Source organism: Macrotis lagotis, chromosome X (assembly GCF_037893015.1).
Source record: "Macrotis lagotis isolate mMagLag1 chromosome X, bilby.v1.9.chrom.fasta, whole genome shotgun sequence".
Lineage (NCBI taxonomy): Eukaryota > Metazoa > Chordata > Mammalia > Peramelemorphia > Peramelidae > Macrotis > Macrotis lagotis.
The window spans coordinates 436104075-436123059 of NC_133666.1; the positions used below are offsets into that span (position 1 = coordinate 436104075).

General features: G+C 36.0%; 1 protein-coding gene across 2 annotated transcripts in view; it reads right to left on the reverse strand.

Annotated features, from left to right (window-relative positions):
• SPIDR (scaffold protein involved in DNA repair) overlaps positions 1 to 7551 on the reverse strand; it is a 546668-nt gene extending 539117 nt beyond the window's left edge. For both annotated transcript variants that reach the window (XM_074206957.1, XM_074206956.1), the window contains exons 1-2: positions 7393 to 7551; positions 4225 to 4294 (exon numbers count right to left, since the gene is read on the reverse strand). In XM_074206957.1, coding sequence (XP_074063058.1) covers positions 4225 to 4294; positions 7393 to 7500 — 178 coding nt within the window. In that variant the 5' untranslated portion in view covers positions 7501 to 7551. The remainder of the gene's footprint in view (positions 1 to 4224; positions 4295 to 7392) is intronic.
• Between the last annotated feature and the right edge of the window lie 11434 nt (positions 7552 to 18985).

The following is an 18985-nucleotide window of genomic DNA, read 5'->3' on the forward strand; positions in this document are numbered from 1 at the left end:
CCAAGTCAAAGAGAAAATACTAAAAGCTTCCAGAAACAAGCAATTCAACTACCCTGGCTCTATAGTCAGGATCACACAGGATCTGGCAGTATATACACTGAGGGCTTGTAGAGCTTGGAATATGATATTCTGGAAGGGAAAAGATCTTGGTTGGTTTACAACCAAGAATCAACTACCCAACAAAACTGAACATCCTCTTTCAGGGAAAAGATGGATTTTCAATGTAACAGGGGACTTTCAAACATTCCTACTGAAATAAGCAGAGCTGATCAGAAAGTTTGATCTCAAGTGCAGTACTCAGGGGAACCACAGAGGGTGTGGATGAGAAAGACTAACTATGAATGATAGTGAACTGTTTGTATTCCTACATGGGAGGAAGATACTGATAACTCATATGAACTTGCTCATTTATAAGAGCAGTTAGAAGGAGCATATATAGAGAGGACATAGGAAGGAGTTGAATATAATGATATACTACACTAAAAAAAATGGAGTCAATGGGTGATAAAGGAAAGTACTGGGAGGAAGAGAAAGGAGAGGAAGGAGAGGCAAAGATATTTCACATATGAGTCAAGAGGAAGCTTTTACAATGGAGTGGAATGGGGGAAGGCAAGGGGGAATGGGTGAGCCTTCATTCTAACCAGAAATGGCTGAGAAAGGAAATAACACACACTTAATAGAGTATAGAAATCTATCTTAGCCTAGAGAAAAATGAGATGAAAGGGATGGGATAAGGGGGAATACAGGGGATGGAAGCGGGGAATAGATGACAGAAAAGAGGGAAAATCATGGGAGAGAGTACTCAGATACAATATACTTCTGAGCAGAGACAAAGTAAAAGGAGAGAGAGAGAATAGAAAAATGAAAGTGGGGAAAAAATAGGGTGGAGGGAAATACAGCTAGTAACAGCAACTGTGGGAAAAATATTAAAGTAACTTCTTTGGTGGACTTATGATAAAGAAGGCAACTCATCCCAGAGACAAAGCTATTGGAATCTGAATACAGACTAAAGTACATTTTTTTTCCTCTCTCAATATTCTTGAGGATTCTCAACCTTTTTTTTTTGGGGGGGGGGTATGATTACTCTCACAACAAGATTACTGTAATAATATAAAATAAAAAATAATAAATGAAATCACAAAAAAAAAAGAAATAAGAGACCAGAGGGAACAACAGAGAAACTAAGTTACTATTATTGTGATTTTGTAAAGGGTTATATGTTTTGTTTTTTTCAAAATGCAAACAAGTTTACACACTGTAGAAATTTAATTCTTGCCAATAATCTGTATGTTATTCTTTACTGTTGAGATTAAATATGTGATAAAATTTGTAAAAAAGAAAACAAAGATTTAGACTTGATACAAGAGTTATAAAACACTAGCAAAGTCAATGAAGCTTGGACAGAGGACTCAGAAAGGAATTTTATGACAATGAATTATGGGGGGTTATAATTTCCAAGAATGCTCACGGGACACTCAATAAATATTTGTTAATGTTGATATGGATCCCTTTGAGCTTTCCTCTGATACAATATCATGATCATTTTGGGACCCTGCCTACAGTACCAGACTCAATAAAAATGGTTAATGGTAGTATTTGAAACAAAAGCTTCAAAATACTGGGAAAGTGGGGGTGGGGGAAATGGGAGGGAAAATACTAACCAAAAAGAGATAATCATTCTGTTCATATTTCCCAAAAATGCTGGCTATGAAACCCAATTCTTGACCTTCCCAACTGAAAGAAATTTTCTCTTCCTTCCCTGCTAAGGAATGTACAAATGTACAAATAAGCATATGATCTATCCTATAACCCCTTGTTAGATTATGAGTTAATTAAGAGAAAGAATTATGCTAATTTTTTCCACCTGTTACTCCTGGTCTAATGCCATACACTAAGTTCTCTGGGGCATTTAACAAAGGTTTGTCAAAATGATTCCAGACTCGGGGGTGGCTAGGTGGTGCAGTGGATAAAGCACCGGCCTTGGAGTCAGGAGTACCTGGGTTCAAATATGGTCTCAGACCATATTTACCATAATTACCTAGCTGTGTGGCCATGGGCAAGCCACTTAACCCCATTTGCCTTGCAAAAGCCTAAAAAACAAAAACAAACAAAAAAAAAAAAAAGATTCCAGACTCTCAGAAAATAACAGAAGAGCTGCATTTAGCTCCTTACACACTTCTCTGCAATTAAATGTATCCTGCTCTTTGGCTGCCTCCCATTCTATTCCCTCTCCTTGGTCCTATTCTTAATCAAAGAAAATCAAGTAATATCTGATTTATTCTGAAACAAGAAAGACAAATTAAGGATGTTGCTATGGTGATCATCGGTGGTTCAGTCATCTTACAATGTTTTTCTGGTAGAACTGGTGGGAGGGACTTGTCACTGAATGAAAACATCAGAGAACCTCAGGTCCAATACAGGATATCTAAAGGACACCAGAGATCAGAATTTAAGAAGGTTTAAATTCTAAAAGATATGAAAGTGTTCCCACATGGAGCTGCCAACAAATATTGGTACTATCAGCAGCTTTAACTTACAAGACTAATGAGCTGACTTCACACTGCCTTGGAGGCAACTAGGTAGTATACATCAAGCACTAGATCTGGAATCAGGAAGCCAAGTTCAAAACCAGTCTCAGACACTTTAGTTGTATGCTTCTGGCCAAAGCACTTAAATTTTGTCTACCTCAATTTACCCCATCATAAAATTCAGAAGATAATAGCACCAACCTCATGTTATCAGATCAAATGAGATATTTGTAAAATGTTTGGTTCAGTGCTACCTCAATATTTTTTTCCCATTCCCTTTCACTTCTCCCATTTTTTTAAAAATTTCATAGTAATGACAAGAGGGAAATGAATTATTTCTTTTTATAAAATTGTATTTATTTAAGGCAATGGGGTTAAGTGACTTTCCCAAGTTCAAACAGCTAAGAATTCATTATGTGTCTGAGGCCAGATTTGAATTCAGGTCCTCCTAACTCTAAGGCTGGTGCTCTATCCACTGCGCCACCTAGCTCTCCCTAAATTATTTCTTACAATTTTTTAGGAAAGGTAATGTGGAACATAACAGATGAAAGAAGGTTTTGGTATAGAAGAGAACAAGGATAATATTCATTTCATTTTACTTTATTCGGTGTATTTATTATGCATCAAGTACTATCCTTAGCACTGAAGAAAGGCATGATGATAAAAGTTTCTGCCCTCTTGGCAGGATTACAGATGGGATGAAAAATTTCCATAACTACCTATTCATTCAATAAATGCAGATTAGGCCAAGAAATAAAAATACCTGAAATCTACAATCGCCATTAGTCTACTTTGTCACTTCTGGGAGAAAAATATTTATATAATTTTATTTAGTTCAAGACTTTGGTTAATAAGTTCTAAACAAATGGAAGAAGAAATATTCATCTCATAACAATACTAAGATGTTTCCATGACTTGAAGTGTCATGAATCATACAATGAGTTCCTCAGTGATAGGTAAACATGTACTGCTTAGATTTTGCTTGAAATCATACAACTATTTAGTAACAGAATACAGTGATTCTCAAAAGAATTGATTCAAACTGGAAGACTTAGGCCCACCAGGGTGTATATACAAAAAGTTCTTAATGTTTACTGAACTGAATTTTTTAGTTTCTAAGGACCACCACTCTGAATTTGAACTTAAGTCTGGAGTTACTCCTTAAATTTATTGTAGTCTAAATCTCTAATATGTGTGTATATATATATATTATATACATATATATATATATATATATATATATATAATATATATATATATATATACAAATAAAATGTCAGAAACACAATCCCAAGAACTTGGGACATTTCAGACCTTAGGTCTAAGCAAAGAAAATAGTTCTCTTACACCAAGAACCTCAAGTACTGTAAAGATTTGAGATTTCATCAGCATGGACAATCTTTCATCCAGATCAAATTTTCATGCTTCTATAATTTTAACAGATAGTCCTTAAAAGTAGCTGCTGACCACTCCTCGCCAAAAAAAGAAAAGTATCAATCCAACTACCAACTTGGTGATAAAATTCTCTAAATCTGGATCAGGTCCCTAGAATAATGGTCAATCCTATTATAGAGTCCATATACAAATCTTTCCTGGTTTAAAAGGACCTGCCTGATTTGAGCTTCATTGGCATATTCTTCAAAAACTCATCACAATGAGTTATTTTGTTACAGTGAAATCAGGGAGAAAAATTTACCTTCCTTAGACTTGAGAGAAGATTCAAGGTGCTTCTTCATAATAGCCATCTCAGTGGATAATTCTATAATCTGCAAGCCAAAAATAAGAAGAGAGAATTTCGAGTGTCTATAAATAAGAGTCAACACAACTAAGTAAACTATTCACTAAGAAGAGACAAGAACCTACTAGTGCCCACCACAGGAATCCTAGGTCATTACTAGTCCCCTGGTTTTCATCTAATAGTATATTTAACCAATGAAATATTCTTCACAACACAATTATGCTACACCATGATTTCAAAAAACAAGAAACACTAACTAGAGGCAAGTCTATAAATAGTCAAACAACTAGGTAGTAAAATGTATAGACAGCTGAGTCTGGATGAAATTTAGCTTCAGATACCTACTAACTGGGTAACCCTAGGCAATCACTTGTTTGTCTCAGTCCACAACTGTAAAATGGGGGTGGGGGTGGGGGTGGGCAGAAATAGCATCTACTTCTCAAGATTGTTGTGAAGTTCAAAGAAGATAATTTTGGTAAAATGCTTAGCACAGTCCCTAGAACAGATTAGACACTTTATAAATACTTGTTCCCTCAACATCCCCCTTCTCTAAAGCTTCATTTCCTTATATAGAAAAGGAGGGGGTTGGACTAGATACTAGGTCCCTTCCAGTTCTAAAATTCTCTGATTCAAAGTCCTTATATAGTAAACTCCCATTTATTCATAATCTAAACAAAAATAAAGTCTATTATACTGTTTTATGTATAATAATAATAATATAAAAATGATAACTGATTTTCAAAATGAACCTAACACACTTAAAAACCTGTATCACTCTAGGAAATCATATTTAAAATATGTTCAGAAGAATTTTAGTTAATTGTAAATGTTATGATGCTAATGCCCCACTCTGCAAGCTCAGGGTAGCTATAAAGGTAACTATGCCACAGGGTAAGACAGAAGATACACATTCTATCAGAGTGAAGGAACCTGGTGGTGGACAGGACCATAGGTATACATATATACATATATATTCATATTCATATATGAATATGTATATATGTATTACTCAAAGTCAAGAATCATGGAAGCAATTTTTTTTATTACTCATCAAAACATAAAACACGGAGCTGTTGAGATCTATGTTAGGGGAAGTAGTACCCATACTAATGAAATGATAATGATAGATCAAAACAATTTAAAGCCATGTCTTATCATGTTCCAATTCATTAAATGTTATCTGATAAATATACAAAGAGTTCCAATTATCAGTTACAAGTACTAAATATATAATTAATTATAATATCCTTCTAAGCAATATTCTGAATAAAGACAATTACTATAAGTAGAATATTTTACATAAACTAAAATATTTCAAAGAATGAAGAGATACATAAAGTGTAAGGTGGTAGTGGTAAAAATCAACTATCAATTGAATATATTATTATGATTAATATTTTATAACACTTTATATTGTGCTTTTCTAATGAGTATCACAGAAAGAAAATAGTACAAATATTAACAATTCCAATTTTCCAGTTAAGGAATCTGAGGCTTGCCCAGTGAAAGTTACACAGCTAATAAGTTGAAGGCCATTCAGTCCAATTCAACAAATGCAAATGGAACTCAGTCATCTCCTGACTTCCAAGTTCAAAATTCCCACTACACAAAATTTAGCATGGCAGAGCTATATTTTTATAAACTAAACTAGATCTCCTATCTACCTCAGAAGTTCTTACTCTTAGCATTCTAATAATTTAGTTTTTAATTGGAAAACTATCTGGTTTCTAGACTCAAGCTTAATGCTCAAAAATAACCATCAAGAAGTCCAAGTAGAAAAAAAAAAAAAGAATAAACGATCTTAAAAGACTTCTCCCCAGGAGCAGCTGGGTGGTGTAGTGGACAGACCACTGGCCCTGGAGAAAGGAGAACCTGAGTTCAAATCCAGCCTCAGAGAATTAATAATTACCTAGTCACTTAACTCCATTGCCTTGCAAAAAAAAAAAAAAATCCCCAGAAACTAGCAATTACATCTGAACTGATGAAAAACTTAAACCAACTCCATTAATAGAGAGGAACAGGAAAAAGGAGGGAAAAATCAAAATACTTTGTTGGTCAAAGGGAAGGATAAAAAATGTAATTTCATCAGTCTCAACCATGCAAACTTGTTTTAAAAAAAGGGGGGGAAAGGGCAATTTAACATTAAAAGTGAACCAGAAAACCTGAAAGAAGACTCCCAACTCAAGGATTTCAGTAGCATAGTAGTAACTAACAGGTGATGTTATGTTATCTTAGGGAACATTTCCACTCAGAATTTAGTAAGCATTATATAAGGAAGTGGAAGACTCAAATATGGAAATAATAGGGACTACAATAATCCTTTGCACTGAATGATTATAGTTCAAGGCAAAATGAACACTCTAATGGGGCTCCAACAGAACCCTTAGAAAGAACTGTCAAGACAGATCACTGGAGTTCAGGAATTAAAGCTTTACACAAAATATGCAATTTCTTAATTCCACAATCCAATGCCACCCTTCAACCCAGGGTATAATTCATCTACTCCAAAAGCAGATGAAGAAATGCTAGAAAGAAGATACTGTAAAAAAGCACTGAAGTTTAAAGATGAGGTCTTAATGTAAAAAGTATAAATACTACTGTAGACAAAAGAAGGTAGCAATAGAGCATGTTCTTGTTCCAATATCCTTTATTTTCCATTACTGTGGTTTAATGTAAATCCCCATTTTTAAAATTCTACATGAAAACATAACTGGATTCAAACAGAATCATATCAGGAAGAAGAAAGTCAGGTTTAATAAGAGCAATTTGGATAAGAATTAGGAGATAAATTTTTAAAATAAATGAAAGGAGAGAGTAGATATACTGGGGTTCTGTATTAAATCATATTCTACTCAAAAATTGATCCAAACACTCATAGATTTAGAATTTGAAAAGACAGTAGAGGTCAACTAGTTCAAACCCGTGATTTTACAGATTAGGAAACTGATACTTAGGGAGATGAAGGGAATTGCCCAAGGTCACCCAGGTGATAAGTGGCCAATTTGGAAAAGGCGTTCAAGTCGCACAACTTTAAGGTTAACGAGCCTACATCAGTATTCCTTCCATTGCAACATGTTGAAAAACAATCTTTGATCTTCAAGGAGAATAATTTGAAAAGATCTTTACCGGTGGCACAGAATCACTTTGAAAGCCATCACCACACTTAAGCCATGCTTTAGAGAGAGATATATTTGCCTCAGGTGTCACAGCATCTTCTTTCCTGAAGCCAGTCATGCTGTCTCCTGGAAAAAGTGTGCATTCTGTATCCCATGTCTTTTTTCTCTGTAAAAATAGTATAACATACAAAAAATAAAATAAAGTGAAAAAACAGTATCATGTATCAAACAAATAAGTATCATATCAAATAAAAACTAAACTCTCAATTAATCATGCTAAAAAAGAAGGGCAGATATACAAAGACTCTCCAAATAATTTTTAGAGGAATTTAGAACATATCCAATTTTGGAAAGCACTGAATTAATACTTTACTATATGATGTTATTATATATCATTGTCAACAGGATGATAGCCTATATTCTAAATTTTCATGGTATTTTTCTCCCTGCAACTATTCCTCATTGGAAATTGGAAGAAGGTAAGAATTATACTCTTTTTTTAATTAAGATGCCTAAAATATTACTCAGATTAGCAATATCAGTTTGGCTTTATCCTAGTTATGAGTTACTACTTATGTGGATTTCATTTACACAGACTACCAACCTTCAAATTAATACAAATGACTGTGAGTGAAATATTCCCTCTTAAGAGTTAATATTCCTAGAAACTCCTCTCAGGGTTAAAAATCATTAAAACAAAGACAGACTATTACTCTTAGACTATTCTTAGAAGAAAGAAGGAGAAAGACCTTGCATCCTAAGTCAGACACCCTCCCAATTCTGTTAGGGAGAGAAAGAGTAGACTTTCCAGAGAGATCTTACATTCTTAGTTAGTCACCTATTTGATGATAAACTGGGAGAACAGTAGACTGTCTCTTCTTGTTTGATGATAAGTACTAGACTAAGAAGATAGTAGATTTTCTTAGAAGACCTTGCATACTCAGACATTAATTCATTTAGATAGACAAAAAAAGGTCATTAGAAATCTTCTGATATCCTCACCATCTGGATGGTGAGGTAATACTCTATTAAAACATTTTATTCTTCTGTTACTGGATAGATTTTTCATGTAAAGATTGTAACCCTGAAAAGCTTAACCAATCAGGTTGGAAGAGAGGGGGCTGGGGGTGGGGGGCTGGGGGGAAATCGAGCTAGGCTATATAATCTTGCTTGAGTGTCACCTCGGGGCAGCTCCTTGATCTTCATTACCTTTGTGAGACTTGGAGTGTGCCCTTTTCTAAAGAAAAGTCAAAATAAACTTTGTTTTTTTTGCTCAGAGGAGTCTCTATATTTTTTAAGTGGACTTTTATCCCACAAAACTTAAAAACATGATACCCTCCAAATCAACTGCCAAAGTCTTTCTCTGTCTACCCTCTCCCAGAGAACTATTCCTTATATTAGAAGAAGAAAAAAACAGTTCAGTAAAACTAATATTTTAAAATATTTTTTTTTAAATCTGATATATTCAGTATTCCATAGGCAGCTAGATGGTGGAGAGTTCTACAGCATGTCACAAAAAACTAAGTTTAAACATGACCTCACTATTCACATTAACTGTGTGATCCCGGGCAATCACTTAATATCTAGCTTCTTCAATTTCCTCATCAACAAAATAGTAATAAGACTATCCAAGATGTTATGAGGAAAAAATGATATAATATTTGTAAGCCTTAAGACCCTATAACTGCTTATTAATTACCACAAAAAGTGAGGAGAAGCATATTCTCCTATCTCTTCTTTGGAGCCAACCTTGGTTATTATAATTTAATAGCATTCAATTTCAGTTATCTTACTGGAGCTATTACTTTCTCCTTTTACCTTGTTTAAGCTATTTTGTATATTATTATTTCCTGTTTCTATTTATTTCACTTTGTATCAGTTCATATAAGTGGTGCCATGCTTCTCTGTATTTATCATATTCGTAATTCATTTCTTAAAGAATAATAATACTCAATTACATTCATGTACCATAATTTTTTTAACCAACCCCCAAATGACGGGTATATGTTCAGTACCAAAAGGACTGCTAAAGTGATTTACTTAAAAACACCATTTTTTTTTTATCATGTCACTTCCCTATTCAAAAATGTTCAACAGCTCCCCATTTACCTCCAGGATAAAATCCAAACTCATTTTCTAGAATTTACAGCTCTCCACCACCTTGTCCCAATTTATATTTTTAACTTTATTTCCCTATTCCCATAGCCCCTCAAACACACCAAGATCATGGCATGGTGAAGGCCACTTTAGTCGGCATGCTCAACAACTACCAAGTAGTCAATGATTTGCTCAGCTCCAACTTCTCTGTGAATCCTTACTTATCTGACTGCTCAACACCTACTAACTCTTTCATGAAAACTTATCTGCCCACTCCAAATCACAATATTTTGTTTCCTTTTTTTTTCCATTAATAAGGAGAATGATTTTTTTGGCGGAAAGGAATACAATTCTGTCAGCAGAATATCCAGTCAATCTGTCATTAAGCTTTTTATAAAGTGCTTTGTATCAGGCATGAAAGTTAAGTTCAGGGAATTAAAAAGAAAGGCAAAAAAACAAAACCAAAAAAAACTTGCCTTCAAGGATCATTTCGTTTAATCATGGGAGAGAGCAAATAAATAGCTAGCTATGAAGAAGCTGTCTAGGGCTCTGGAATGTGATCTTAAAGGCCTGGAAGCTAGGGGATCTCTGAGTGAACCCAGGGGAAGTTGGGGAAGCATCGGCTCAGATCTAAAGAGAGAGGACACAGGGGACATAGAGGCATGGCAACAAAAGATGAAGGGTCACAGCATTCCTGAAGAGAAGTCTGTTAGAACCAGGCGGCTTAAAAAGAAGGTTAAATGCCAAAGTCAGGACTTTGTATTTGATTCAGATGGTAACAGCTGGCCCCTGAGTCCACTGAGTAGGGGCATTATGGTCAGTCTCTCACTTTAGAATCTCTTAGTTATTTTGAATTTTGAATCCTACGATAAATGAAAGAATAGAGAGAACACTTAGCTGCCCTTAATGAATTCAACTCATTTAGCTCAGATGAATTACATGCTTGAGTACTTAAAGAACTAATGGAAAGGGCTCCTTGGACCACCCTTAATGATGGGTGAAAGATTGTGGAGAATGGGAGAAGTAATAAAGGAAAAGAGTAAAGGTTCTCCCAATTTCAAACAAAGGAAAGAACTTTAAATGAAGCCTCTGCCCAGATCCTAAAGCAACAGAACCCACAAAAAGAGTGAAACAAGTTCTCAACTCAAGATATTATGGAGGAACTTCAGTAAAGGTCTGTCTCATTTTCTCAGCCCTGCATAGATGAGAGAGCTGGAAAGTCAGCCAAAGACTCTTAACCTCAGGTCAGCAGGGAGGGTTCCAAACCCAGCTCAGAAGACAACAGGGGAGGTATCCTAACACAGGCAACAACCTGCTAGCACCTGATATGCCACAGACAAAAGGTAAGTCAGGGGCCCAACCCTGGCCCAAGCATAAAAAGTTTGTCACTGACCCCCCTTTTTGCCCCAGGAGCACAGGTCAACTATTAAAATATGCAAAAAAAAAGAGAAAAGTGCCAAACATATAAAGCTACTATTCTAATAGGGATGATAAAAATGCCATCTCCATAGAAATCTAGAGAAAAAGGGGAGTGGAGAAAGGGAAGGGGGGCGGCTAGGTGGGGCAGTGGATAAAGCACCAGCCCTGGAGTCAGGAGTACCTGGGTTCAAATTCGGTCTCAGACACTTACTAATTACTTAGCTGTGTAGCCTTGGGCAAGCCACGTAACCCCGTTTGCCTTGCAAAACAAAAAAACAAACAAACAAACAAACAAAAAAACACCTAGAGCCCTCACATTCTCTTTCTTTACTTTTGGGGCAGCTAGGTGGCTTAGTGGATAAAGCACCGGCCTTGGAGTTGGGAGTACCTGGGTTCAAATCCAGTCTCAGACACTTAATAATTACCTAGCTGTGTGGCCTTGGGCAAGCCACTTAATCCCACTTACCTTGCAAAAACCTAAAAAAAAAAAAAAAGAAAGAAAGAAAGAAAAGGGAGGGGTGATGTAGGTAACAGAGGAGAGGGTAGATCATGGAAAATGGTAGTCAGATATAACATATTTCCTTTTTTAGTTTTTGTAAGGTGGTGGGTTTGAGTGGCTTGTCTGGAACCATGGGGCTGGGTTAGCACTAGGTCTCTGGGATGGGATGTGGGCTTGGGGCATCTTGGCCCCAGGGCTGTTGCTCTGTCGGCTATGCCACTCAGTTGTGCCACAGCACACTTTTGAAGAGGGACAGAGTGAAAGGAGAGAGAAAATATGATAACTTGGTAGTGGGGAGAAATGGATGGAGGGAATTACAATCAGCAGTATCAACTGTGGAAAAATATGGAAGTAACTTCTCTGATGTACTTATCATAAAGAATGTGATCCACCCCAGAGACAGAGCTGATGGTATCAGAACACAGACTAAAGCACTTTTTTTCCTTTCTTTCACTTTATTTCTCATGATTTTTTTTACTTCTGTGGGGGTGAGGGGATATTATATTTACTCTTACAACAAGACTATTTTAGGAATGTGTAAATAAACAAAAATGTAAATAAAAAAGAACATCATAGAATAAGGAGGAAAGAATGGCTACAATCTGTTCTGTTGGGAGGACAATTCACACCTAAGAGATTGAAGACCATTTAAATTATCAAATAAGAATAATTAAAATATGCTTTATAGAACAATTTTAAAAAGATCATTTCCATATTTAAAAATAAAAAATTAAATAAAAAATTAAAATGCCATCTAGAAAATGAAGCAGTGACAGCAAGTCTATGAATTGGTCTTAAATCCAATAAGACCTCTTAGAAGACTCTAAAACAATTTTAAAAATCACAGAAGAGAGGAAGAAGAAAAATGGAGAAAAGAAATGAGAGTCTTGCAGGATAATTATGAAAAATTAACTGAAGAAATACAATACCTTTAAAGGTAAAGTTGGCCAAATTGAAAAAGAAATCTAACTCTTCTAAAAGTAAAATTAACCAATTGGAAAAGGAAACCAACTGAAGGAAAAAAACCCTAAAAATTAGAATTAGATAAATGGAAACTCTATGAGACTCCAAGTTTCTATCAAACAAAATCAAAACATTGATAAAACAGAAGACAATATAAAGCACCTCTTAAGAATAATGACTAATCTGGAAAATCAATCCAGAGAGATAATTTACAAATTATTGGTTTACCTGAAAGCCACAATGAGAAAAAGAGCCTAGACAATAACATACAAAAAATTACCATGGAAAACTGCCCTAATATCCTAGAACAAGAAGAAAAAAAATAATCCTTGAAAGAATCCATTGATCACACCCAAAAAGAGATCCCAAAATAAAAAAACTCCTAAGGAATATTGTAGCCAAATTTTACAACACTCAGCTAAAATAAAACATACTACAAGCTGCCAAAAGGAAGCAATTTAAATACCAGGGAACCATAGTCAGGATTACTACACAGGACTCCTCAGCTTCAACATTAGAGAATTGGAGAGCTTGGATTATAACATTCTGGAGGGCAAAGGAGCTTGCATTATAACCAAAAATCACCTACTCTGGAAATTCAGCATATTCATTCAGGGGAAAAGATGGATTTTCAAAGAAATAGAAGACTTTCAAACTTATTGGAAAAAAAAGGACCAGAACTGAACTGAAAACTTGATCTTCAAATACAAGACTCAAATGATATGTAAAAAGGTAAATGGAAAGAAAAAATGCTAGTAAATAAGACTAAGGAAAAAAGTTGATTAAGACTAAACAGGAAGATAATACCTGTAAACCCTAAGAACTGTAGTTTTCTTAGGCCAATTGAAAAGAACATAATTAGAGGATATGATATGATTTACTTTAGCCCAATGAGGGTTAATTTCTATTGGGAAAATTTGAAGGAGTATACTTGAATAGAGGGTGTGGGTACAAACTGATTATGATGTTGAAAATGCACATGATTCTTGACAATTATACTTCTATCAAGATAGTTGAAAGGAGTACACTTTGACAGGAAGAGTGGTACAAGACAGGTATAAAACACTTAAGACATGAAAAAAAGATTATACTGGGAGAAAGAGGTGGAGGCATTAGAGGATAATTAACATCACATGAAAAGGCACAAAGAGAAGGAAAGAAGAGTGTAAATGCTGAGTAAATCTTACTCTCAAAAGATTTGGCTCAAAAAAAGGAATGATATACATTCCCATTTGAGTTTAGAAACTTATCCTACCCTACAGGGAAGAGGAAAAGGGGGAAAGGATAATATGAGGCAGGCAGCAATTAGAAGTAAAACAATGGTGAGGAGGGATAAGAAAGAGGAGAGAAATACAAATACGGGGAAGACAGGATGGAGGGAAATAAACAATTTTTGAAATTGTTTCTTTCTCTCTCATGATCTTTTTTCCCCTTAGTACTTAATCTTCTTTCACACATGCCTAATATGGAAATATTTTAAACACAAGTATACGCATACAATTGTTCAGGGCCATGAAGATGTGGGATGAATGGGAGGGTGAAAGAAAAACATGGAACTTAAAAACTTGCAAAAGAATGAATATTGAAAATTATCTTTGGGGGCGGAGCCAAGATGGCGACATGAAGGGATCGAGTCTTAGGAGCTCTCTGATAAAACTCATCAGCTAAGGACTCTAAACTTTCGAGAGACAGAACCCACAAAGGGACCCAGTGAGGCAGTTCTCCTACTCAAGGTAACCTGGAAAAGAGCAGAAGTCTCTGCTCCCTGGGGTCGAAGGGGCGGCCCGCCAGAGGGGTGGCACAACAGAGCCAAAGAACTTCAGCCTCCCGGAGGCAGCCCCAGGGCGCTGGGAGCCGATACTCACAGTAGCGGGGGAGTCTCCTGAGCTACACCCCAAGGAGCACCGGCACAAAGTGGGGGAACAGCAGGGGACCTCTGCCAGAGCCAGCATGTGGAGCCCAGCCCTCAGGGCACACAGCAAGCAGCCAGACCAGGAAACAGAAGCAGGCAGAGCTGGTAAACAGGAGCCCCCAGGGCATGAGCCCATTGAGCTGAGGGAGGAGAGTGAAGAGAGAGACTGCGGAGCTCTGTCCTCTGCCCCTGGAACAGGACTCTGGGGCTCTGACCACATTCAGATCCTGATCCCAGTCTAGGCCCTCCCATAGAACAACAGGGCCCCCCCAACTCAGCCCCGTGGCAGAGGGGGGCGCTTATGGTCATTCACAGACCAGGAGGGAGGACAGAGCCTCACACACTGAGACCCTTGTGGGAGTGTCCCAAAAGCTCAGGAAGCACCCCCCAAAAAAACAGGCTTAGGCTGGGAAAATGAACAAGCAGAGAAACAAGAGGAAGACCACTGAGAAATATTTTGCAAATGAGCCCAAGAAGGATCAAAATACTCAGTCTGAAGACGAGGAAGCACAAGCTCCTGCATCTAAAGACTCCAAGCAAAACAGAAATTGGGCTCAGGCTATGATAGAGCTCAAAAAAGACTTTGAAAATCAAATGAGGGAGTTGGAAGAAAAACTGGGAAAAGAAAGGAGAGAGATGCAGGAAAAACATGAAAATGAAGTCAGCAGCTTAGTCAAGGAAATCCAAAAAAATGCTGAAGAAAATAGCATGCTAAAAAACAGCTTAGGTCAAATGGATAAAACAATTCAAAAAGTTATGGAGGAGAAGAATGCTTTAAAAAGCAAAATTGGCCAGATGGAAAAAGAGATAAGAAAACTCTCTGAGGAGAATAAATCCTTCAGACAAAGAATAGAATTCAGGGCGATTGATGAATTTACCAGAAATCAGGAATCAATACTTCAAAACCAAAAAAAATGAAAAATTAGAAGAAAATGTGAAATATCTCATTAAAAATTATCTTTGAACATAATAGGAAAAAAAGGGGGAAAAAATGGAAATATGAACTGATGCAAAGTGAAATGAGCAGAACCAGAAGAATACTGTACACAGAAACAACTATTTTGTAAAATAAGATACAGTGAATAATTTAGCTATTCTCAGCAATACAATGATCCAAGAAAACTTTGAAGGATTTACAATGAAAAGTTGCTATCCATCTCCAGATGGAATTTGAATGCAGATACTTTATTTTCTTGGAGTTTTTGTTTGTGTTTTCTTTTACAGCATGATTACAAGAAAATGGGCTTTTCCTGATTATATATGCATAGCCTATATCAAATTGCTTGCTTTCTCAACTGGGGGGCAGAGGAAAAGAGAGAATTTAAAATTCAAAATTTGAAAAAAAATTAAAATTGTTTTTACAAGTAATTTAGAAAAAACAAAAATAAAGCATGGTTTTGCTAAGAAAAAAACAAGTAAAAACAACAAGAAAAAAAGGAAAAAAGAATGAATTCAGTAAATTATAAGTCAATGAGCAGAATTTCAATTCCTGAGAAAGTTATACATCATATTATTATGGTTAATGAACATCTGGAAAAGGAAGGACTAGGCAAAGAGAACCATTGTGACTTCAATCAACTAACCTTACTTTTTTTTTTTTTTGGTCAAGGTTACTAAGTGATGTCAAGGGGGAAAGCTACAGATGTCAATTTACATACATCTTAAAAACCATTTTATAAAACATTTCCACATTATTCTTTAGGAAAAGAATGGGCTAAATGATAGTATAGTTAGATGGAATTAGAACTTGCTGAACAGCTAAATTCAATCACTAATGGTTCATGTCAACTAAGCAGCATGTATCCAGTGAAGTGCCACAGCAACAGTGTTGGGACCTATGCTGTATATTTTTATCAGTGACTCAGGTAAAAGGCAAGTTCAGCAAGCATATCAAATTTGGGGGGAAAAAAGACAAAACTGAAAACAATAGCTAAGACAGTGGTTCAGGTTGTGAAAATATCTTGATAGATGAAAACACTGGGCTGAATTAAATAAGATGAAATTCAATAGGGTCAAATGTAAAGACTTATACTTAGGTTCAAGATGCCCAAAATGAATAAATGGAAGAAACATGATTACATAACATTGTAAATAAAAAAAAAAATTGGGGGTTTAAAAGGACTACAAATCACTGTTAGGAAGAATTGTAATACTGAAGCCCAGAAAGTGAAAATAACCCTAGATTATATTCAGAAAGAGGAAAAGATTCCAATGATAAGGTGGATAATTCCATTTACTTTTCCCAGGACGGCAGTGAGGTGGCACAGTGAAAAGAACACTAATTTTAGAATCAAGAGGACAGGAGTTTGAATTCAGTCTCAGACACTTGACACTTACTAGGTAGGTGACCCTGGACAAGTCACTTAACCCTGATTGCCTTGCATCCAAGGTCATCTACAGCTGTCTTGATTCATATCTGGTCACTGGACCCAGATGGCTCTGGAGGAGAAAGTAAGGCTGCTGACTTAACAAAGCATCCCCTCATTCAAATCCAATTCATATGCTTGTCATGGTTTTACCTCCCTGATGGCACAGTCTTCTTCAGGAATGAAGCTAAATGATAGTACAGTTAGATGGAATTAGAACTTGTTGAATAGCTAAATTCAATCCCTAATGGTTCATGTCAACTAAGCAGCATGTATCCAGTGAAGTGCCACAGCTAGGAATGAAGGACAAACATCATCACTCTTCCCAGAACAGATGACACCTTGAGCATTACAGATAAGGAGGCTACTGTAACAGTCCAGACAAAAAGTGGTAAGGGTCATAAAAACAGTCAAAATGAGAGTGGGAGCTGTATGACAGAGAAAAAAGACAGATTCAAGGGCTATCATGGAGGTAAAAATATTAATATTAGGCAACTGATTGGATATGTGGCAGTAGTGACAAGGACACCAAAATTTTGAAACTGGTACCTGGAAGGATGGTGATTTCCTCAATAGAAATAAAAAAAATAGCAAAGAGGAATAGGTTTGGGGGAAAAAGACAATGCAATGAGATCTTCTATGAAGATTATAACCCATCACAGGATTTAGACATAAAAGACAATATTATAAGCAAACTAGGAGATCAAGAGATAGTATACCTGTCAGATGTATGGAAAGGGAAGTAATTTATGACCAAGAAAGAGATGGAAAACATCATTAAAAACAAACTAGATAATTTTGATTCTATTAAATTAAAAAGTTTTTGCACAAAACCAGTGTAACCAAGATCAAAAGAAATGTAGTAAACTGGGAAACAATTTTTACAACTAATATTTCACAAAGGACTCATTTCTATAATAGAGAACTGAGTCAAATTTATAAAAAAAAAAAAAACAAGCCATTCCCCAAGTGACAAATCGTCAAAGGATATGCAAAGGCAATTTACAGATGATGAAATCAAAGCTATTCATAGTCATATAAAAAACTGCTCTAAATCATTACTGATTAGAGAAATACAAATTAAAGCATCTCCGAGGTACTACCTCACACCTCTCAGATGGGTCAATATGACCAGAAAAGGCAATGATTTATGTTGGAAGAGATGTGGGAAATCCGGGACACTAATACATTATTGGTGGAGCTGTGAACTCATCCAATCTTTCCGGAGAGCAAATTGGAATTATTGCCCAAAGGGCAATAAAAATGTGCATACCCTTTGATCTACCAATACCACTACTGGGTCTGTATCCTAGAGAGATCATGAAAAAAGGTAAGAACATCACTTGCACAAAAATATTCACAGCAGCTGTTTGTGGTAGCAAAGAATTAGAAATTAAGTGAATGTCCATCAAATGAGGAATGGCTGAACAAACTGTGGTATGTGGAACACTATTGTTCTATTAGAAACCAGGAGGGATAGGAATTCAGAGAAGCCTGGAAAGACTTGCATGAACTGATACTGAGCTAGATGAGTGGAACTAGAAGAACATTGCACACCGTAATGGGGTGATAATCAACCTTAATGGTCTTGCTCATTTCATCAGTGCAATAATCAGGGACAATTTTATGGTATCTGCTACAGAGAATACCATCTGTAACAACCAAAGGAAAAAACTGTGGAGTTTAAAGAAAGACCAAAGACTATTATCTTCAATTTAAAAAAAAAAGTTGTCTTATGTACTGTGTAATTTTGCTATCTCTTATATTTTATTTTTTCCTCAAGGATATAATTTTTCTCTCAACACATTCAATTTTGATCAATGTACAGCATGGAAACAATGTAAAAATTATCAGACTGTCTTCTGTGGGGGGGCAAGGGAAGGGAGGTTGGGGGAAAAATTGTAAAATTCAAAACACTACAAAAATGATAGGTAGATAATACTATTGTATATAATTGGAAAACAAATAAAGTATTTATATAAAAAAAAGATTACAACCTATCTATGTCTGTTCATCCCATGGGACTCATTCTGTCCCACTAAACACAAAAAGGAAAAAGAAAGGGAGAGTGGCTTCACCTGCCACTATCCAAAAGATCAAAGTCTGTTCCCTTAAGTGAGTTGATTTCAGTCATTATAAACATATGTTTCATATGTGGAGAATCTTCACAGCTTCCTGGCAAAATATCCTAAGATCTCTTATGGAGTTCTCTTATCATTTTCCTTAGGAACTGTTTCAAAGTTGTCCCCTCTCTCTCCTTAAACCCCCATCCATGTTTCTAATCTCTCCCCACAACATACACACACATACATATTCTCCCTCTCTCAATGATACCTCCAAAGTTATT